A 23,779-nucleotide genomic window follows, 5' to 3' on the forward strand; every position below is an offset into this window, starting at 1 on the left:
ATTCTTCAGAGAAAGGAATAAACAGAAACTCTGAGAATGTACACTGCTATATTATCAAGGAAAATATATTCCCGTCTCCAGCTGTTCATTAGCATTTTCCCCCCTGAGGTATGGTAGGAGGCAACAAAATTGCTATATATTGGATAAAGACAGGTTTAGTTACTTAATTATTGACTAGGATTGATGGGTATCAAGAGTGTTTGGACAGTTCAGGTCTGTTCTTTTTCCCGTTCTAATATCTGCTGATAGTTATAGTCATCCCAGGTCTCTAGCTACACAGACTGAGAAAATTGCATTGCTGACAGTCACATCTTTTACCAAGTTAAGACAGAAACTCTATGCCACTAGTCCACTCTTCAGGGTTGTATGGATATGTCTTAACGTACCATATGTTCAGCTTGAGATCTTGATCTAACACAGTGACAGTTGGATATGATCTTTATTAGTTTTACCTTTACTGAGGTTAAATGCACAAATGAAACCAGTATGTGTGGATTTAAGTGGATTTCTAAAGATGATATGAACAGGGTGGCAAACGGCACCAAAAGGGGAGTTAAAAAAAATAAAAATCAGGCATCTTGCATTTGGTGACCCAAGTTTGATCCAATTCAGCACAGAAGCACTCAAGACCTTAAAGGTCTAAGTCGTGTTTTTGTAAGAAGGCTCTACAGAATATATGCACACAAATTACTGTAATAAAGGACAGTTGGCAAAAAGGACCAACAGTAATACAGAATAAAGCTGGATTATATTTTAGTCCATTTTAGTCATTTGCTAGCAAAGACCATCTGGTCCTACAGAGCATCTGAATTATGCTTATCACTGTTTTCTCCTAACTGGGAAAAAGAAAAGGAGGCAAAGGAAGAAAGAAAATCTTTCAACCAATTCATCCTGATCAAACAAGCGATTTATTTATGCCAATGCTTGGAAAATTCTCTCAGTAGCATTCAGAATACTTAGAAACACTAAGTCTAAGCTATTGCCATAAATTATGAGCTAAGTCAAAGAAATAACTTCCATCAGTTTCCGTAAGCTCCGATGTTTAAAACAGATAACAATCTGAATGAGAACCTACTTTGGTCAGTCTGCACCACTGGTTTTAAAAGGAAGCACATGGAGAAAACATTTCAGAACAAACTTTGCTTTTTGATTTGCAAAGCAAAGCTTTGTACCAGCTCACTTCACACAGTACAGTGGTCACTACTTGTTTCTATTACTTGACAGTTTGGAAGCAGAAACACCCAGATACACTGGAATTGCACCATCTGCTTCAGAAGGTTTTGTAAAATTAAGTACGATTGATTTAGTACAGGAGGTAGCAATACTTTGTACTGCTTAATTTATTACATCTCATGATAAGAGTTATCAGAATTGCGGCCCCATTGATCTAAGTGCTGAATGAACACAAGATGACGGTACTTTACATTTACCTAGATGCTGCTCAAAACTTTTGACCCAAACTTAAATGATCCTGTTATAGCTCCTAAAGTGCAATCATGCAATTGGGGCTTGTAGTTCAACTGAAATGGATCTAAATTCTCCCCACATGTGGGTGTAAATCAAATGTTATTTCATTGTAGTCAACACAATCAGGTCTTTTGAACAATAAGTTAGTGACAAGAGTGTCGAGTTGATGTTATATGACCTAATGCTTCACCCCAAGCCATATTCCAGAGTGCCTGGTTGTGAACAGTCCCACTAATTTCAACAGGTTTACTGGTTTAACCAAGTCCTACTCAACACAACAGGAGTTAGTGAAACCAAGTTCCAGAAGGGCTTTTGTTTACGAGTTACAGGCATTTCTGCTTCATTCTGAAGTTCAGTCTCTAACCAGTTCCAGCTGTGGTTAAAAAGTCTCTTGAACTTGATGCCCAACCATTAAAATGGCTTCAACCATTAAAGATGTGGCCTCCACAGGTCTCAATGTTCAACTCAAAACTTATCAAAGCAGTCTTTATTAATGTAACACACAATCATACCGAGGGATGCAAGACGAAAGAATAATTGCCACCTCTACAACAAAATGGAGCTCGCTACAAAGTGGCAAATGGAGCTAAAAGCCATATGCCATCAATTTGAGGTTGTACTGGAAATATTAGCAGTCAGAATGAAGTTACCAGAGTTGGAATTTTGTCTTTAAGTACCATATTGTTTAATTATTCTAGATTAAACTCAGGTTGGCCCAATGTAAGTTAACAAGTCAGCAATGCTCTGGGACTGCACCTCACCAAAACTTGGGGCAACTCTTTTATGACAAACAAATGAGAGTCATGCACTTTTCCATTCCTATTCTACTATCCATCAGCAGCTGGCTCCCATACTCCAGTTGAAAACGACACTACAAATGACATGGAGCCACAGAACGTCTTTTACTTGTAGCTTTCCTTGATAACTTTTTTCTTTTTGCAATAAGAGTATAAAAGCTGTAAAACAATGTTTTAGAAAACACTTTGAAAGAAGGGAAAATGGCTTTTTCTTTTAAGGAGTAAAACTTCCTCAACAACATCTGTAAAGAATGAACCTGAAAGCATTGACTACGATAAGCCTAAGGGCAAATATACAGCATGTGCGTATTTTATTTTACTCTTCTATTAGGCACTGAGTATGGTCACAGATGTACATTTCTCAATTATACAAACCAAAGAGACACTAACATTTCCACATGGCACTTTACTGGGGAAAGACAGCCCTGATGTTATTCTCTCTGCAACGTAAGACTTATTATCCATTCTACCATGTCTGATTTAGGGATGGAAAGACCTCAGTAGAATTAGATTGTGCAATCATTACAGAGCTAGTGGTCACTGGCTCTCACTGATGTAAAGAAGCTGCAGAAATGAAGCCATTCATTCAATTGTTATTGTTCCTAGAAAACTTAAACATGGCTGCATATTCCCGTGTGCCATCTCTCTTGGATATCCCCATTATAACAATCCTCAAAGACTATGTGGAACACATTTTTTGAAATGCTTTGCATTTCAAAAAGTATTTGCTTCCCATAACCTATTATCTGTAATATAATCTACTTTATTACTATAACCTACCTTATTATCTATGCACCCCAATCAGGCTCATTGTGCTTGGCATTATACAGATACTAAATAGGACAGCCCCTGCTGCCAAAGGACTTGTAATTGGACCCCATTTAAACAATCCCTTGAACAAGGTTTAATAAAAAGCAAAATACAGAGTTTTATTAGATAGAAGTTTATGTATCTGAGCAAGGAAGAGTCTTTTTTGAAGGTTTTTTTCCCTATGCTTCTATGACTGCTGAAATACAATAACAGGATATACAGCAATTTTGAACACACATTTTGATAAAAAGAAAAAGAACCAAGCACTGTTCCAACTCTGAAAGCCAACTGATTGCATGTTTTGTAAAACTATTTCCCCATTCTTTGTCTGAAATCTCAATAGTTTCTTATCATTAGGCTTTTCTAACTTTCTGCTTTTTTTCAAAGTATCTTATCCCTCAAGATTAATGCTTAATCGTGAAGTTGAAAATAATAGGTCTCTCTGTTGTGAAACAAGTACATAACAGCATGCAATGGGTATAAAGGGACAGTTTGAAAACAAGCTCCAGAGATTTAGTACCCATTTCAATAGGGCACTAGACAGGTAAGGCAAAGGTGTTTTATAGGAACAGAATAGAACTAGCATCAGTACATAAGGATGCCTTTGCAAGAGTTTGTGCCCACCCCAAGGGGGGCAAAAAAATGTTTCGGTTATACTGGGGAATGTATGCTGTCAATTAAACTTTGTAATAAACGTATCTTAAAAACAGAGACCTGGGTTGTAATATGTGAAATAATGTGGTGTTCCTAACTCCATAACCATCCTCTAAACCCCAGTGCTCGCAGCACACACTAAGACATGCTACGTGTGAGAACGTGTCATCCCTTCAGGAATAAGAATGGGAAAACATATCAGAAAATAAAAATACTTACCAGCTAGAAGGGAGGGAGTCGAAGCAAACAGCAACTGCAACATGGCTGGTTTAGGGCCACAGCTGTTGTTTCCTTTCTAATTTAAAGGGTCAGTTTGCAGAAAGGCATGCTGGGGGAAAAAGTCCTAGAAGTTATTCTCGCGGCGTGACTGAGTAGTCACGGAGAAGTTGTGATGTTTACTTTCTGTATTGCACTTAATTGCACTATGCTATAAAATAAAGGGCAATATCCTGACCTATAGTGCTTTAATCCACTCTTTCTTTACTGACTTGCATTTTGCAAATCCACCATAGTGTAACGATTAAATAAAATGCAAGGCAGATGAAGTCTCCCTGGTTTTGAAGCTAGATTTCTGCAGTGTGAACCCATTATTAAAGATGACAATTGGATTATGCTGTGCAGTTTGATCCATGCCGTGAACCACTGACACAGAAAAACTGATTGGTCTCAAAATCTACAAATCAGTCAAACTTTTCCCAGGTCTGAAATCATGAGATGGCTCGGAGTTGCACTGCATCTTGCGGAGTCATTTGCCCCACTGAAAGATAATTGGCACCTTCTGTTTATCTGGTTAGAACAACAGTGACCTATCAGTGCAGTTATCCTCCCCACAGTAGCGGGTTGAATGAAAAAAAAGGAGACTCACTGGTTAGGCTTCTGAGGATGTGGCTTTAATTCCTTTATCTGCTCCAGACTTTGCAGGTACTTGCAAGACACTTCCGTACAGAGATGCCCTGTTATTTTGGGCACACTGGCTCCAGAACTTAAAAAGTCATATAGCCACATGTCTGTGCCAGGTTACTAAGTTTTCAAAGATAGAAGAGCTTACTCACAACTATCCTGCTCCTAGTTTTTTGCAGGCACACGCTGAGCTAACACAGATTCTTACTACACAATCCTGTCTTGTTCTATACAGACATATCTTTTGTGTGACTTGGGCATAACTTAAGGCTCAGTTGACAAAATGAACTGGGCACTGGGATATGTTGCAACACCTGGCTGTGTAGAGCAGAATCCAGAGCCGTATATTAGGTAGGTACCTAAACTCTCTGAAAAATGGGCAAGCAGGGTAAGGTGGTTCATAATGATGTTCATAACACCTAGCATGACCTGAGTAGGAACCTGCCTGAGCTAGAAGTAAAAAATATTGAGGAAAATACACCCCTTAAGTGATGCCCCTCTTTAGGCTTATGGTCTGATTTAGGAATCTGAACAATGTGCTGGTCTTAAACATCTAAGCTGATTCCGACAAAAGGCAATGTCTACTTGCTGGTAAATCTCTTCTGTAGGAGAAGGGGGTGGTGGTAGCTTCTTACGCACTACTGTGCTGATGAGCGCCACAAGTCACAATGTGGACTACATAAACCCATGTCTCTCTTCTGCCTGGGGTCAGTTCATACCCACATCTCCCCCCTCCCTGAAATGTGCCCTACACGTTTGACTGCTCTTCTGTCAAATGTCATTGGCAGAATGGGGAGAGGAGCATATTCATTTTCTGTTATTTCACTTTACTTACAATAATTAAATATTCATTAGCCTGGAGAGAGCAAGGCAGGCAGAGAGAAAGTAAGTACGACTCTCTAGCTGAGCGGTTTGAGCACTCAGCTAGGAAATGGCAGAGATTTTTCATAAGGATTGTTTACATATTCTTTCTGATTACTTCTTAATATCAAGTATGGGTTTATACAGGCACTGCATTTAGATCAACCTAACCAAGGTTACGTCGATCTAAATGCCCAATTGTACAGGTGTGAAGAGGGCTTAAATCATACAACAATGGATGGTGTGCCCAATCTAAGTAATTTTGCCCGAGTCAATGCTCTACCTTAGACTGAGATCTGGTTAACCGGATTGAAGAAAAGGTTTGGATCTCATGAGCACCTGTACACATTTGCTGCAGAGCCCCTGGGCTGCCCTATTTCCACCCTCAGACCCTGACTAGTAGGGCTCTGCAGAGCTTTGGGTGGTAGTTTGATTCAGAGGAGATTTAGCCTGATTTTGGTATCTGAATCCGCATGGAATCAGGGGACCAATTTAAAGGTCCAAATTGATTTAAAGCTCTCTAAACTTCTGGAAAAGATTCAGAGAGCTTTGATGATTTGGGTAGTACCCAGTGGCTGCAGCAGGGAGCTGCAGCCAACTCCAAGCTGGTAAGTACTAGGGGCAGGGGAGAGGGGACCATGGGGGGATCCTTGCCAGCCCCGTTGACCCCCCACCCTGCTCCCCCAACCCTCCTCTCCCCCATGGCTGCTCCCACCTACTCCAGTTCCCAGCTTTTTTTTAAAAAAGCCCTGATGCTCACCAGGTGCTGCTGGGCGGGGGAGCGATCCCACTGCCCCATGCTGCGTGGGGGCCTCTGCATGACCCCCCCTCATTCCCCCAGCCCTCCCGTGGGTGCCCCACCCAGGCCAGCTCCACCTCTTTAAGAAAAAAAACATACTCACTGCTCCTGTGGCAGCCTTGGGGCTTTGGGGGCTCGTGCAGCATGGCCTGGGGCAATGGGGGGCAGCAAGGTTGGCCCCACTGCTGGCAAGAGTGGTGAGCCCCGTGGTTTTTTTGTTTATTTCTTAAAGGGCCGGAGCTGGCCTGGGAGGGGCACCCGTGGAGGGGAGGTTGGGGGAGCAAGGGGGATGGGATGGGGAGGGGGGCTGGTGCAGAGCTCCCCGTGCAGTTTAGGGCAGTGGGGGCAGCGAGGATCACCCTTTCCAAGTCGGGGCTTTTTTTCCCTCGAGTACTGGGAGCTGGGGCAGGCAGGGCAGCCATTATCAGGCTGGGAGAGATGGTGGGGGATGGGCCTGGCCTGGCTGACTTGGCCGAATTGAATCAGGAAAGTGATCCGAATCACCAAATTGAATCACTGTCCCTCAAATTGACCAAATCCAAAGCAAATACTAGCCGCTTCTCTCAGGCCTACTGACTAGGCTTCTTTTAGCACTTTGGTTCCTCCCTCAAACTGGGCAATGCCTCCCCGCAGACCCACCAGTGCCTCCCATCCTGCCAGCCCCCACCCCTGCCCCCATGGACCTGCTATCCCTCTTGATCTCCTCCACCCCCCTGTTACTTAATGTTTGTGCTCCCCACATGGCTCCTGAAAGCAGTGTGGTCAAATGCAGCGTGCACTGCTCCCAATCTGTCTCGACAGCTTCAGACCTAGGCCTAGACTGGGTGCAGCAAATGCTTGTTTTCACCCTATATGAATAGTGAATTTGCCCTCACCTCAAATTAGGCTACAGGCTAGTGGGAACTTTTTAGAGTTATAGATGTAATTTGAGGTACCTGAGGCAGAGGAACCTATCCTGGGTGCATGGATTAGCCACTGGGTAGCTTTTGAATACCGCTTCTTCCAACCATGCTTTTGAAATTAAAAAAAAAAAAAAAAAAAAGCAACTGCCATCTCATTTTGGGTGAAGCCTGATTTTGCAGGTTTGCTCTGGGCCCCTCAAGTTGCTTCACACAGTTCTGAGGCACTGCTGGGTATGTGAAAAAGCAAGATTTGAGTCACCTAGGAAGCTGTACAGGCACAAAGGTAAGCAGCTAAGAAATCTAGGCATAGCCCACAATAAGCAGTGGTTTTGATGATCACACCCCTAGACTGGGAGAATTAAATTCCACCCAAGTCCTCTTGTGGCTCTGTTATCTATAGAATCAGGAGTGTTTCCTTTCCTATCCTATCCTCACAACACGCTGTGGGGTAAAACTTATGAAATGCTCAGAAGCTATGAACCATTTTTCCATTATGAAAAGGTTTTTTTTCCATATTCATCCTTCTTATCTCCTCATGCCAAGCTTCAGTACTCCTCTTCCGAGCAGGCATTGTGTTTTGTGGCATACAGCGAGATTTCCTCTCCAGCTGAATTAATTGTGTTTTGCAGGTAAAACGGTTAAGCTTCTTTTGTTACCCTTATGTGCTATGACAACAGCCAGCAGGCTTACTTCTTGTTTGAGACCACAAGTCTATGTATTATCTAATAAAATGTTAATCAGGATTGTTCTTGTGTGAACAACTGATTCTTAAATTTCCTTCAATAATTGAACTCCCATGCAAAAGCAATGGTTTCGATGCTGTAAATGTTGCTTGTACTCAACTAGGAATGAGTAGGAATAATCAGGAGTATAAAGACAAGCAAGGTAAGTGGAAGGAGTTTGTCAGTAGAAGGCATTTCACCGTGGGATGTGCAAGGGAAGTTGTTATAATCAGGGAAAGAAAGTAAAACCTGAAAGGCCACATTGGCAACTATATTCCCTAGCCAAGGACTATTTGGAAGCCTTTGAAGAAGTTGCAGAATTTGGCTTTTGATGTACAAGCTGGATAGTGAGCAGAGAGGGAGATAGGGGCCAGATATTAAAAATCAGGACATGCAAAACAAATAGGGCAAGTGGCTTATTCACCATATGCTGTTCATGAATTAAGCCTAACACCTGCCAATATAATAATATGTAGGCTTGTGACTGAAGTTATGTTGAGGACTGTGTGACTTTAACATTCTTTTAAAGATGCTTGTCAACCTGGGCCATAATTTGATTATATATAAATAACATTATCAAGCAAATTTAAATGGTAGCATAGGCTTCAGGCATAGATGGATAAATTCCTGACATCATTTTTCACAGCCTGAACTGTGAGCAACATAAATACAGACAAAATGTAGAAATAGAGATACCATTTGGGAAACTAGTGATTCTGGCAGCTAAATTTGTTACTTGAAAAAAAATCTAATTTTTTTTCCAGTGACCAAAAAAGCTTGGATCGCCACTTGGCTTTGCTGTTCAACCTAGTTTTGCATACAGGCAACTCCCAAAATTCTTTCAAAGGTACTGCTGATCAGAGGGCCAGATTTCACCTCCCCAATACTCACTTTAAGTAACAAGTGCCAAACTTAGCCAGAAGCCCATTTGATTCTGAAGGCCTCGGATGAGGAAGGAGGTACAGCTCTGAATAGTAGACTGAAGTCAATTTAGAAAGAGGACCAATTTAACAAATGGTTCTGAGCATTTAGAGGAGCTCATCGCTTCCGCAGGAGGCTCATAATTAAGATGTGGCACACCAGATACTTCACTAATTGTCTCAGTGTTTGACCCTGTTAAACCTTCTCAGCTAAAATGAAATATCTCAACTTAATTAGCTTGCTTTTCTTTGGACACATGTGAAATAGTGCTGCACTTAATATCCTACCAGTATCCTAAATATGTGGTTACAGAAAGAAACGTGAGGATTTTTCCCATCCCCCCCTCCACTTTTCCTCTCCCATTAGCCATCCAGCATAGCATGGTAGGTAATTAACAATTGTGCCTGCCAGGCCCCAGGAGCTCAAAGTGTTTTACCAGCCCCATACAGGGCCAAACCCTGGTTATACTAAAAGTCAGTGGTGATATCCCCCCTGACTTCCCTGGAACCAGCATTGATCTCATGCAGGGCTCACATCATACCCTACCAGAACGTGGCCACTTGTGGGTCAAGAACACAGCAGCTGCTTAACAGTGCACAGTAATACAAAACAACAGTTTGGACTAGGAAATGAAGAATACCATATCCAATTGCAACTGCAGGTGGATGTTAGGTAGGCAGAATGTTATTACCACAGTTGGAATTTGGCCTTGAGTCTCCATCAGAAACTACCCTGGGAGCACTTGTGACCAGAGGTCAGAAGCATTGTGGTGTAATGGATACAGCATGGATCCAGGAAGCAGATACTCCTTACTGTGCCAGTGAGATGATGTTTGGCCTTGACAATAACATGTTGACAGTATGTTAACAAAATCATAGCCCTTAAAGAACCTCCTGCGTGTGCTGGTGGATAGGAGGTGGGGCTGTGTGGGGGACTCTATTTTCCTGTTTAAATAAAAAGAAAATTGCCTTCATACGTATAACAAAGGAGAGAGAGGGGGAAGAAGATGGCGGGGGTATTGGGGGAGGTGTCGGAGGGTGTGGGATTATAACATAGCCAAACAAACATAAAATAAATAAAACTGAACTATCAACCCCAGCATCCTAATGCTCAATAATTTTTGTATTTAATGCAGGCTGGCTCAAAATGAGCCAAGCATCTGCCTAATCCAAGCCAGCTCCTAAGGCACATGTGATTAAGCCACACCAGGTTTGGTACCTATAGGCACATAAGTGAATTATGTGGTTAGCATCAGGCCTGGCCTCCTCTGAAACCACCAGGTTAGCCTAACTAGATCAACTGGAGGAGGCTTTTGGCTTGGTCTTGGAGTGACTCTTGAATTCATAGGTGAGAATAGGTGTTTGCCATACCACTTCTAGGTTTAGGCTGGTTATTTAAGCTGGGGAGCAGGCAAGTCTGGGTAGGCTAGTAGGGGTGTTGGTGGGTCTGCAGAGATGGGGGTTGGTGAATTGGGGGGAAGAGGGGAAGGAGTGGCTAAAACTAGTCTGATTGAGGTCAGTTGGGTAGAAATAGTGGAGCCCTGGGGCTGGGACGAGCAGCTGGGTTTTCCTAGCCTGAGGGCTATACTGTGAATGCATACAGGCATTTACTAGTCCAGTTTAAGCCCTTCCTAGATCAGATTAACCCCTTCTAGATCTAAGTGCAACTCCTGAGGTGAACTAATGTAGATCAGGCAAATGAAACTCTCTGGATGCCTGCAAGAGAGGGCATTTAGATGGGCCTAACCATGATTAGGCCCATCTAAAGGTAAGATCTCTACATGCCCCATGCCCTCAGATCTGTAGTGCGGTACTTTAACTACTCCTGTGCTGACCTCCAGGGATGTTGCAGTAAGTGTAACTGAGTGGAGTTTCAGATATCAAGCTATTTCTGTCCCTGTCATTTGGAGTGCAAATTTACCTTTTGCTTAGTGAAATCTAATACGGCGCATACAAGCATGGGTGTCTGGTGCTTCTTGAGTCGGGGGGCATGTGCTCCCCCTGGCCCCAGTCAGCAATTGGGGGGGGAGGGGGTCCTCCAGTGGCTGATCACATGGCCTATTTCACTCACCATAAAAGTGGCCATGCTGCTTCTGGAACTCCCACGGCTACCTTTGGAAGCAGTGCAGCCTGTTTTTCTGGTGGCCCTGCTACCCGGCTGGCGCTCACAGTGGGGGCACTGGTGCTCCCACCTGCCCCCCTGCCTGCTGGCTAAACATGGAGCATGGCCAGAGTGGGAGTGCACTGGCACTCTCAGGGGGTGCACATGCATCCCCGTGCACCCGCTATGCATCACCCCTGCATACACGACTAAATTCTACTGAAGCTTACATTATGTCCTGAATGGAATTGTGAAATTCCCACCTGCAGAGGATGTGACCTGCTGATGCCCAAACTGAACTTAAAGACAGGAGCACAGATTGCAGGAGAAAAGTTTAAAGGGAGGCTGTGAGCAATGGCTGGAAAGCTACTTGCACTTACAACTCTTCTGGAATAGCTGTTTTCCTAATTTAGTGTTACCAACATGGTGTCTTCTCATTGCTTTACCCAGCATGCATTTTTGAAACAGGTGCAAGGGCTATCTTATTTGTCTCCTACTCATGCCCTGTTTGGAGCTTCAAGCAGCTTGTAAATCTTCTGTATGAAATGTGCACGTGGATAAATCTTACGGATAGTCCTTAGGCAAGAGGAACTTCAGATGAAGTTGGTGAAAAAAATTGCTGAATAAGATCTAAAGAGTGATCGTTCTATAATTTCCTTAACAAGCCAAATACTTTTTCTTTGAAAGTCTATACTAACTTACTATTACCCAGTAGTGGCCTTAGGGGAGGGCAAACCAGGGGACTGCCTGGGGCCCCACGCTTTAGGGGCCCCAAAATTTTGCAGTAATTTTTTGGGGGAGTGAAGCTATTAAAAACTTTGTTCTTTCTTCAACTTATGAATGTTTCGTGGATAAGGCGAAGTGAAATTGAAAATGTCCAACTTGCTTATAGGTCATCAAAATTAAGCCTCTAAGGGGCCCCAAATGACAGTCTTGCTCAGGGCCCCAACAACCCAAAGGCCACCACTGTATTACCTGGTTTGTCAGGAAAACAGAAGTCAACATCCTTTCAGCAATGTGTTTATTATAATACAACCAAAATATACATTTAACAGTTTCAGTTACCTTTGGAATACAAGAGTGGAAGTTCTATTAAAATAGCAGGTCTGGGAAACTCGGAGCTTACCAGTAGGGACCTTCCAAAAGCGTGGTGGAGGTGCACCTCAGTCCTATTAATCTTGTTCACTTTTCTGTGCCTCCCCGCCCCCCAGATTGGCAGAGGGGCCCAGTAGCCCTGCGGCTTGCTGCTGATCAGTCAGGAGGCAAAAAGTATGGTTTTAAATATGCTAGTTTTTGCCTGACATTGCTGAGTAGCCAAGGGCCCCAGCATCCCTGCCAGTCCCTGATCAGCTGGGAGACAAAACCCATGCCATATTTCAAACCACGGTTTTTGCCTCCTGGCCAATCAGCAGCGGGACCTCCAAGGCCTCCTCCCATCAGGGGCAGGGGCCACACAGTGAAACGAGCAAGATTAAAGGAGCTGCTGCGCAGCACATTTCTGTCACAATTTTGGTAGGTCTCTACTTATTATTGATCACTTTAGTCATGTTTTACATTTACAAAGTTTACACCATTAAACTGTGGAGATTTACAAATAGACCCACCCCACCAACAGAGTTTTTCCTCATATCATTCTATAAATAGTTATCCTATAGAGGTGAAACTCATCCCCATGCAATTGGCTTGCCCTACAAATTACTTATGTCCTATGGGTACCTTATAAGATGGACATAAGGAACATAAGAAATGCAGAATTCTGCTGGATATGTGGAACAGAGGGTACTTTCACACCCAAAGAATACATTAACCTTACTAAGAGAATGTAAGGTATTATGTGGTCAGTAAGTTTGGTTTCAATTTTCCATTTAAAAGATTGTGAAGATTTTCTGAGCTGCTGTTTCTTGCCAGCCAAAATATTTCCTGAGATGCTGATGCTGTTCTTGGAAGGGGCAGGAATCATCTTTATAGAACTAACTGAAAATATTACGGAGCAGTTTGGAGCAAATCTCTCTTTTGTTCACTCTACCCAAAAATATAGGCTATTACAAAGTTAACACCTTGACAAGCTATCTTTAAACTGTCAAAAACCTTGAAAGCATGGAACGTCTAAAAAAAGAACTTACAGAATCCTTGGAACGGGTTCAGCCTTTTTAAAGTTATGTGCATTTTGAAAACAAATTCAGAGCAATTTTCACTTCAGAGCCATTGTCCTTCTGCATGTGAATTTTCTTAGTGGCGGGAGGAGGGAAGGGAACAAGGATTTTTTTAACTGATTCTCAAAAAACATTTTTGAAAAAACTCTTCTGACTGTCATGGCCTATCAATATATTTAACACAACTCCCCCAACCCCACCTCAGATATGCTTACTGATGGCCCTTCAAAATCCATATTTTTATCGTTAAGAATTTCCTCTGACCTTTATCACAAAATAGGGAAAATATCTTATGAAATTATTTATTTTATTTTTTTTGCCACCTCTAAACATCAGATTTTACAACTTTGGAGTCCAATTGCACAACTTTAGATGATGCTTTGGAGTACAGTAAATACTAGTTTTGTAAATGGACCCTGACACTCAGCTTATAGACAAAACTGCTGAGGTCCCACGAGGCTCTGAAATCTCATTAAAGTCATTAAACCCATAACACTCTGCCTATGGTAGGCACAATATGTAAAAGTATCCAGGTCAAATTACCTGCCTAACCCTTCTTTTCCATGCACTAAATTCATCAATGGTGAGATTTCAAAAACCGGCTGGCCTCGGAGACATTTCTATTTAATAGCAGGAACAAAATGAACAGAACACAAAAAGCAGCCAAAGGCATTTATACATAATAAGACCACGGGAGCAGAATATGAAACACCACCAAAACTGAGACGTGTCTAGGCCTATTAAAATTAGCATGGTTGTCTATGAACGGACAGATGATTTTCTTGGCATTAACTGTTTGAAACTATTAACTAGCAGGCTACAGCAGTAATAAAATTCACCTGGAACAGTTCCTCTGTTTCCTTGGGAATTTGTTGTGATTATCATTTTATGTTGTTTTACAGCACAGCAGACTTTGAATTTAAACTGGGAAATCTGTACACAATGAGAAGGGAAAGAAAGCTTTAAACAAGTTTCAAAATCTTATTATTGATGGAAATTTCACTTCCTGATCTCTGATTTATCTTTCCAGATATCCATCCTGAAGTAGTTGTATGTCAGAACCGTAGGTAACTTTGTGGTAAATGTAAGTGCCTAAGAAACACTCTTTTCTGAGCTGAGAATATGGTAAGAGATGTTTTAGGGTATTTAGTTTCATATACTGAGCCATGGGCCAGGTCATAAAATCTTCACCTTGTTTTTCACAGCCTTTTCCTCACTATCAGAGGGTGTTTGACTGAGTAAGGATCAAGTGAACACTCAGGTAGGATCAGACATAATGCTTTGAGAAAATAGATTAAAATGGAAACCTATAAAATCAAATCTGAAGGGATAAGGACCCAATCCCATTACTGTTATATTATATCCTATCACTGTTCAAAAGAAGCATGATCAAGCCAGTTTGCTAACCTGTGGATTATAAATTGCCCAAGCACTTGTTTAAATGTTTCGCACTGGGAAAACATAGGTATGACTTTAAATGGTGCAGTCACTATCATACAAAGCTATGGAAGTAAAAAGCCAGGGTCACTTTTCAAAGCTTCAGAAATCTTTCCCATGGCATGTCTAATTTTCTTCCCCTTCCTTTTCCTGTCTGAAATGAACTCATTTTATTAAGCTTAAAATATGGATTGCAACCTCAAAGAATTCCCCACTTTGGCTAACCACAGAAGCCTAATTCAATGTAATGTTAGCAACACTATGGTAAAATATAATATTAGAGACCATATAATTTTTTGTAAGATGTAACGATGTATTAGACACACATGCGGGCTTAATTTTCTACTCATGCACATGTAATTCTATTGACCTCCATGTTGCTAAATCCCAATTTATATTTGCATAAATGAGAACAGTATCAAGCCAATGGATCAATGCACAACTGTCTTCAACTTAGGCTGTGATTTGGAAGACCTTGCTGTTATTTTTTTTTTCCATTAGATCAAAATTTATCGACTGACATGAGTTGGCGTTGGAGCTGGTTCTTGAATATTTTCAAATGATATTAACTGATTGCAGTAAACTTGTGTTTAAAAAAATACCCTTTTTTGTGCAAGTGTTTACAACACATTCATGCATATTACAGAAAGACCAGACGAAAATCAGTTTCCACTAGCCACCTATTGATTATTGGATAAAGGACTAGGGGTATAACAGATATTACTTACTTCATAAGGGTTTAGACTCTGGAGCTAACACTAATCTCACAAGAATGTAAAACTGAAAATTTATTAAGGTTTATTAGGTTACATCACTACAACTCGGATGAGAATCAGGCCCAGACTGTCTGTAGCATTTGTGCATATTCATGTGTGGTTAAAACCTTTTTTGCAGCAATGGAACCGTCTTATCACAATAAGTGTCACTATATTATTCATGTCTTCTGCTAATCCTGTTTTCTTTTAACTGACTTCAGAATTATTACAAGCTTCAAGACCCAGTTGGCTCTTTTAAAGCTTGCATCGGACTTCAGCATCCTAATCACTACTAACCACACTGTATGCATCTGTCTGACAGGCTGCTCAGCCAAACTCCAGCAGGCCAAGAAAGGTGGCTTCGTTTTTTGAATGTTGTTTTATAAATACGGAGGGAGGGAAGAAGATTTAATTAGTGATTAGCTCTAAGTTGGGGTTTATTATTATTATTAATATTATTTCAAGTCTCCGCTAAAAAATCTGTCTAAGCCTTTTCATTATTAGTGCAAGTATAACTTTTTCCCCTTTCAACCCAAATTTCAGTTAGCATTATTTTACTGAGCTCTTTAAGGAAGTTGCATTCAGTTTCATTTTAACTACGAGCCTGTTGTGACTCATTGTACAGCTCAGCAGCACGACTGACCCCCAAATCCTCATTTTGAAATTTAAGCACTTGCAGGTTTGGGCTTTTAAATGATACAGAACTCGATTTTTTTTTTTTTCCCATGGAAAAATATCCTTTCCTGACCCGCTTTTCATGTTACAATTCCAGAGTTAGCTCATTTTGTTCTCCTTTGAACCCCCCTCTGGGACTGAAGGAGCTGCTGCTAACCTTGAATTGCGAAACACTGTCTAACAAAACCCCTTCTTACCTTCCTTAGTGGTCCCTGATCTGTCCAGTTCATTTACTAGTCTCCAGCATCCTTGCACATGGATCATCTATATGAATGCGGAGTACTGTGCTAGCTCAACAGGCAACTCTTATAAAACTGACTGAACCAAACATTTTTATCTGCACAATATTATCAAATGCCCCTCCCTAGGGAGAGAGGAGGGGGTGATTCCAATATGGCATAATGACTTGGAGGATATTGAATGCATTTCCCCAAGACAGAAGTGGCCTCATACCTCACTTAGGACTCTGCTTTGCTGCCCCACCCAGGAGTGATGAGATCATCCCTCTGAGAGGAAACCTACTGCAAGATGATTTGAAATAAAATAAAAGAAGCTGAATTTAAGAATTTCAAAAGAAGTTTCAATTAAAAAAAAAAAAAATTAACCCTTTAAGGCTCAGGTTCCTAAGGCTCCAGCTTTTAGTCGCATAAAAACTTCTCTTGAAGTCAGTAGAGAGTTCTGTGTGAGGACTGTAGACCACAAGAGTATTTAAACCCAAGCTAGTCCATTTGTCTTTTAAGGTGGAAAACAATATTGAACAACATTTTGTTGGTGTATTTATGGAGGTGGGCAAGACTTTTTTTGTGATGTCTTTTAGTGGTCCAATTGGAGAACCACTGGATAAGCTTTTGGGCATCTGAGGAATGACACCTGATGCCCAAAAGCTTCTCCAACACGTTTCATGTACAGTTGGTCCCATGAAAGATATCCCAAAAAAGTTTTGCCTTTTAACATTTCCTGGACCATCCTGACACTCTTACCTATTTATGGCAAAATTCCATGTATATTACTTGGGGGAATAGGCCAACAGAAATCAAAGAATACTGTTTCCCTGCAGGTGGCAAGCAGGATTTATCCTGTAAGCAGTACGTAAAATACTGAGTGCAATCCTATTGCCACCAATTTCAGTGAGAATTAGGAGTAAGCCCCTTGTCAGTATATATAATCATGAGACAGGATGAACCACATGAGGCAATCATCTTAGTTGAGTCCTGGCTTATTGCTACATATTCACACAAGGGCAAAGGCTGCGAGATGATACTCTGGGGAATGGTAAAATCCAACAAGGAATAAATCAGTGAGTTCTATTGGTGAAGGCAATCACCATACTATATTTTCAGAAGTCACAAAAAGATTTAGAGTATTTAATTTTTTCAGTGGTCATATTAAGACTTCTTGAGGGGCTTCATATTCAGAAGGCAAATGCTCATTAAATCCTCAATAAGTAGTTCCAAGTGACCTTAAAATGTTTAAGGTGTGGAGTGATCATAGAGTCCTTGTCCTCCACATCTGCTAGAGAGCACTAAAAGGCTGAACTAGGGAGACAGTAAGAAAAGTTCAGACAGCTGGATTACAACCCAAAGTACGGCTGTTCGTGTCTCTTGATCCCTCACATTACAAAAGGCACCCTAATCACTAGTCACCTTTAAAAATTCTGCACTTGCAAATGACAGCAGAATCAGTACGTTTCAAGTCCTGTGCAAAGCAACCTACTACCCATCTTTTATAATATTCAGCACTTAGTGCTTGACACTATCAAACTTTTGGGCACACATTTCTAGACACCTTTCCATTAACTAATGTCCTCCTTCTGAAAAAAACCCATCTAGGGTAGGGACAGACATTCACAAAGCCTGAGGCTGCGGCTGAGCCTCAATCTTTGCAGGTTAGTCTAACCTGGCTAGGATGAACCAGTTTGTAACTGCACACACATCACAGACATGAGGGTACATGCCTGCAGTGATTAAGGTTAGAAGCCAGGGGATGCTACAGCAGCCATCCCTTCCCTTCCAAGTGCTGAGCTGAGGGGAATGGCCAGGTCCTGGCAGGATGCTCTGATTAGGGAGTGGTTCTCCCCCTTCTGACCAGTCCAGCAGGGAATTGATAACATGTTGTTTATCACCCCTAACTCAGTGTTTATCACCCCATTAAGAAAACAACATAGGGACATTACCAGCTACCTGGTGATTCTGCCTTTGTCCCATCTGCCACAACGCAGAGATAGCCAGTGCGTGGTCTGCTGGCTAATGCTGAGAGGTATCTATGTAAGGCAGATGGGGTGCGGTGGGGAGCAGGGGGAAGCCAGATAGATACCTGCAGTCTCTGCTGAGCTCCATCCAGGGAGCAGAGGGGAGGGGCCAGCCCTGCTATGGAGCAGAGAGGCCTGCCTGGCTCAGAGAGCATGCCAGGATGCTGGGAGTGTCTGGTTTATCTTGAACCAGCAAGGGGTCTGGGACAGACATTGCATAAACCAGTTTGACCCAAATCAGTTAAGTCTGATAATACATTCAACCAGGTTGATCTCAAACCGGTTTCAGCCATTTTCAAACTGGTTTATATGCACTAAACTTCTGTTCTGTTACAGGTTTAAACCAGTTTCTGATCATTTAAACCTTTTTTTGTGTGTATAATGTCTGTCCCTAGCCCTAAAGAGAATTACATTTGATGTCCCTGGCTTTAGATAATACATTTTTTTAAATCTGCTTTAGGTTTTTACACAAAACTTGAGTAAGCTGAGGCTCCTTTCTGAAATGTGAAAAAAAGGCATCACTTTTTTTGTATCATTCTACAATGACAGAACTTGTATCTACACAATTATTGATCAGGGACTGAATGCGCACACACACTGGGTAGTGGATAGGTCTAATCTCTAGTATTCAGAACTAAAGTTTTCAGTTCCCTCCTCCCACCACTAAGAACTGCACACCAGTCACATGGGTTTCCCACAGACTTTGCTCTCAAGACTTGTAGAATGCATGAGAAACAAGTAACGTCTGTCTTTTTGGTATCCATCAGAGCTCTCTACCATGTGAGGAAGTGGCTAATTTGTCATTTCACACTCAAAAAGGCGTGAAAGGGAAAACAGGGAAGATTTGACAAAGTGGGGGAAGGGAGGCTGCAGAACTAGAGAAGAGATAGAAAAGCCTGAATTTGATCACGCTTCATCTGGTGTAAATCAGGAGTAAGTTCAATGAAGTCACACTGCTTAGAGTAAGGCCACATATCTCTTCCCTATACAGAATGACGTAACCTATTAAACAGCAAAACATAAATCTGGCAATACTTTCCCAATGGAGTTATTGTCAACAGAAAACTGCTTATTTTTAACTTGTGCTTCTGTGTATTTACACATGGGTACTTTTTGTTTTTTATTTAATTATAATAAAAAGTATTTATTCCAACGATGCAACATTTTGACTCTGAAATACACAAGACCTTTAAAACAGAAAAAAAAAAAAAATACACACGTATCTGAGGAATGTTTGCACTATCTCTGTCAAAAAATAGGTTTCCCTCATTGTCTTATGTTATCAAGTGTATTTTTGTCCTCTTCCTTAATTTTTTCTTCCATGAACTAACAGCATGAGAAGAAGCCAGAAAAAAGGTCAGAGTTATAGAGGTGAGTAGAGACAATCTGGGTAAAATGTTCAGAGAGACAAAAAAAAGTGAAGGCAGAAATCCGATTATTTGTTAATCGGATTTGTGCACACATCTCCCACGCACCGTTTAGGACATTTACTCTCCAGTATCTTGCTGGCAGTTTCAATTTGAGTCAACATTTCATTTCAGCAGATGGACTGCAAACTGGTGGCTACTTAAACCCTAATGAATAATGCTCTGTATTTCCTCCTCTTAAACTATGATCAGGCTTTTCTTTTTCTTTCCTTGGCACAAACACAAGTTACTCCTAAGCCAATACTTAATTGATTTTTTTCACATGGCCTTTCTGTGCTAGCAACCCCCACCCATATGCCTAGTTATGAGCCCAAGGGTTAAGTTAGCGTTGTTTTGCAGATCTGTCACATATTTATATATCACCTTTCATCTATAAAGATGCCAAAACACTTCTACAAATACATCTGCCCACCCCTGAAATGTAGCCACTTCTGGAGTGGAATGTAGCAGCCAATTAATAACAGCCAGTAATACAAACGCTAAATCCCATGGAAAAATTATGTTAGTGAAACTATGAAACACCCACATGAAATCCCATGTATTGGCCTCTCACCCTCCAAGTACCACCTAAAAGTCCAAAACTTTTTTTTTTTTTTAAAAAATATTGCCTAGGATGCGGTACTCAAATCAGAAACATCTCATTTGATATTGTATTCCAGAGTACAGCCTTATACCGATTAATAATGACTGTGCATTATATGATCTCAGGGAGAAGCAATATTAATTACAAGGAAGGATGCAGCACGCGCCCTCCCCCCACCCCCAACACAGTATTTTCACATGTAAAATGTTCTGTCTTTAAATAGAATATCCAAATTACGTGGCTGTAGGGCCTGCATGTCGGCTGGCAGTTTCATGGTGCCTTCGATTTCGCTTTTTCTTCATCTCCTGCACGTGCTTCCATTTGGCCCCGCCTTTGTTCCGCTGCCGCCGCTTCTCCCGGTGCCACATCTGTTCACAATACTCATCCAGGCTGAAGCTGGGGCTGCTGACAAGCTGGATGTAATCCTTGTACCTCAGCCGGGACTCGGTTAGTAAATCCCTCACCCGCCCTTCCTCGTCCTCCGGTTTCTGCGTGCTTTCCATTTGCCCGTTTTCTATGACGTTCAAGTTCAACTTCACAATGGTGTGGATAAATGTGTGCTCCTGGGCTTTGCAGTAATAGGCTCCAGCATCCTTTTTCTGCAAGCTGCGGATCAGCAGGCCATGTTCCGTTTTGATAATCCTCTCGTCGGCCTTCAGCTGTGTGGTCAGACAAAGTAAACACAGTATGTAAAAATTATAGGGAAAATAAGATGCGAGTGAGAAGCAGAAATGCAGGAGGGGATGGCTGACTTAAGGGACTGTCCTATCCCTTCTTGAGCATCAGTATAACACAGCATATGACTTTCTGAATTTTGGAGTTCTGCTCTTCAAGGGATGGTTACAGTGTCTGTAATGCTTCAGCATGAGTAAGTAAAAGCTACATCCTGGACAATTTATTTACAATAGGAAGTTTCTTTAATTAAGCAGAGATTATTTAGCTGGACAAATCTCTGGTCAGGGACCAGCTTTGTTCCTGTATTAATATCACACCTAGCATATGCGCTTCCTGGTCAAGCTTTTACCACAAAAGAAATAAATAGCAGTCAGTGAAGCTAATCATCACAATTCTGATCTGACACTGGTTTTGCAGATGGAGCTCCACTAATTTCAGTGGAGTTACCTCTGATGGCATCTTTTGTCAGTGAGAAACAGGTCCGAGGAGATCAGAGAGCTAAAATCTAATGCCATTATTTTAGGGTCCTGTTATGGTTCAGGATCTATAAAAGAAAGCATCTAAAAAGACACAGTGGTAGTTGAAGTGGAGGCTGAATATCTCTGCTGTCTGTGCCTTGTCACAGCAACATTTGCAGGATTGTATTTTAGAAGGTGAAGATCTGCTGTGTAGAATAATCAGATGCTAATCTGGAGTGCTGCATCACTATACCCCAGTACCTGAGACAACGCAGGCCTCCATGATGCCAGGTAGTTTGCACACCTGATGATCGGAGAGTGATTCAGAACATTAACTGATCACCGTGAAGGATGATGATATAGTGCTAGTTAATGATGAAGTCCAGTTAATTTAATAAATTTGCAGATGGGGAAATATGGAGGGTAAGTGATTTGCCCTGGGCCACACCAAAGACCTAATGGCAGAGTCAGGAATTGGAATCAGAGCCCTGACCCCCAATTCTGCACTAACTCTATAGTCCAACTAACATATATTTTAATGATATAATAATTAACATACAACATAAATACTGACACAGCTAACTGACCCTCTCTATACTCCAAGGCACACTGAAGTGCCGATTTTGCAATGGAAAGTTGTCACCTCACAGTGTGCTGTGTTTTACTGCCGCACAGAGGCTGCAGCAGAGAACAGCAGCAAAGGGACTGGAGTTCAGCTTGATTAACCCATAATGCAGCATGCACTTGAAGCACATCTTCAGCACCACTGGTAGCATTGTTATAACACAAGGACCCTGTTTAATCCAGCACCGAGGGCTTCACTTAAAAAAAAGAGAGACAGAGAGAGAGAATCTGGAAACCATCCCAGACTATACATCTGTCCCTCCAGCAAACTTCAGAAGATGAAGATTAGGGAGGCATAAAGATGGCTAAAGTAGATTTTTTTTCACCGTGGGTAGCCTCCATGCTGATTCTTTATGTGAAAAATGTGTGCAACTCCCCTCACCACAGAATTTACACGCACACACAAACATTCACTATATACCAGTGTGTGTATATATACACATATGCATCTATATGCATACACACGCACATATACATACATACATACATATATACATATCTTTCCCCATGATACTAAAATGCCAGTGCCTCATCATGGGTTTGTGAGGATTAATTAATAATTAATCTGGTAAATCACTTTCACATCACCAGAAACATATTTTTTGGCCAACCTTAGAACCATAGAAAATAAGGGTTGAAAGGGACCTCAGGAGGTCATCTAGTCCAACCCCCTTCTCCCGACACTGCCTGTGCTTGTGTGGGTAGCCAACATACTAGCTGAACCAGAGAGGTCCATCAGTCTGTGTGCCACTGCGGATGTAATAGCATCAGGGACTACAGATCAGCTTAGAAAGGTAGTGTGGATTAGTAATGAGGAGGGCTATGGGAGTCATGGCATATCAGTAGACTCTGTTTGGTTCTCTTACTCATTCACAAAGTAACTTTGGACAAGTCAGATCTCTTTAGTTTCCTTACTTGTAAATTGGGAATAATAACAACCTGCAGCACCAGGGTGAAGTCAGGTCTCTATTTTGCCACTCCAAAGTATATAAACACGAAGTAGCTGTTTGCTGTCTTGGGATTGGCAGAGCACAGCATGCTTCCATCGTACTCCAATGCTGGAGACTGGCAGAGGGCCAGGCGCACTGCACCTCCTACACTATTCACATTTCCAGCATGCTGCCTATGCCTGTCCAAAGATGCCACAGTGGGGCTCAGCTCATTGTCAGGTAAAAGAAGGAGCAGCATTGTGGAGGCCCTTGAGCAAACTAGAATTAAGAAACACCTGCTGAGTCACTGAGTCCATCACACCACTAATTATTACTTATTTACTAGTTGCACGGTAGCAATCCCACTCGTTTGGACTGTGTCTAGTTTTAATATGCTAGACAATGGGGCTCCAATGGTTCTTCTTGAGCAGTTATATCCCAAACTAACACACCCCCTCATCTGGCAGCGTCCCTCGATCCCAACCCATCAGTGTTTCTATTTTTAATTAATAGGCTTCTTATTGAACATCCTGTATAAATCGTGATTATTGATTTACAGTGACTGTCACCTCCTACTTTTCTGTGGCTTCATTGTTCATTCTTTTCTTATCCTCTGACAGGATGAAATTATGGCTCTGATTTAACACATATTGAGCAACACTTCATTACTGTTTTCCCCCAAGCCTCCGCCTCCCCCCCAACTTTTTTGGTATCCTGTTTATGTTGTTTTACCTAGAGGTTCAGAGCTCTTCCTGCCTTTCCTCTCTATTCCACGCCCCCAACAGGATTTTGGAGTTTCATAAACACCTGGCATTTCATTATTTTGGTAATAGATCTTTAACCTTTCCCTTGAATACTTAATTTGTTCGTTGGTTCTTGACC

At 41.7% G+C, this 23,779-nt stretch overlaps 1 protein-coding gene across 2 annotated transcripts in view; it reads right to left on the reverse strand.

Moving 5' to 3' along the window:
- Positions 1-19,511: 19,511 nt before the first annotated feature.
- The window catches only part of SEMA3D (semaphorin 3D), a 199,383-nt gene continuing 195,115 nt past the window's right edge, over positions 19,512-23,779 (reverse strand). For both annotated transcript variants that reach the window (XM_019543653.1, XM_019543652.1), the window contains one exon: positions 19,512-20,870. In XM_019543653.1, coding sequence (XP_019399198.1) covers positions 20,445-20,870 — 426 coding nt within the window. In that variant the 3' untranslated portion in view covers positions 19,512-20,444. The remainder of the gene's footprint in view (positions 20,871-23,779) is intronic.

Source organism: Crocodylus porosus, unplaced genomic scaffold (assembly GCF_001723895.1).
Source record: "Crocodylus porosus isolate Cpor-Errol unplaced genomic scaffold, CroPor_comp1, whole genome shotgun sequence".
Taxonomy (NCBI): domain Eukaryota; kingdom Metazoa; phylum Chordata; order Crocodylia; family Crocodylidae; genus Crocodylus; species Crocodylus porosus.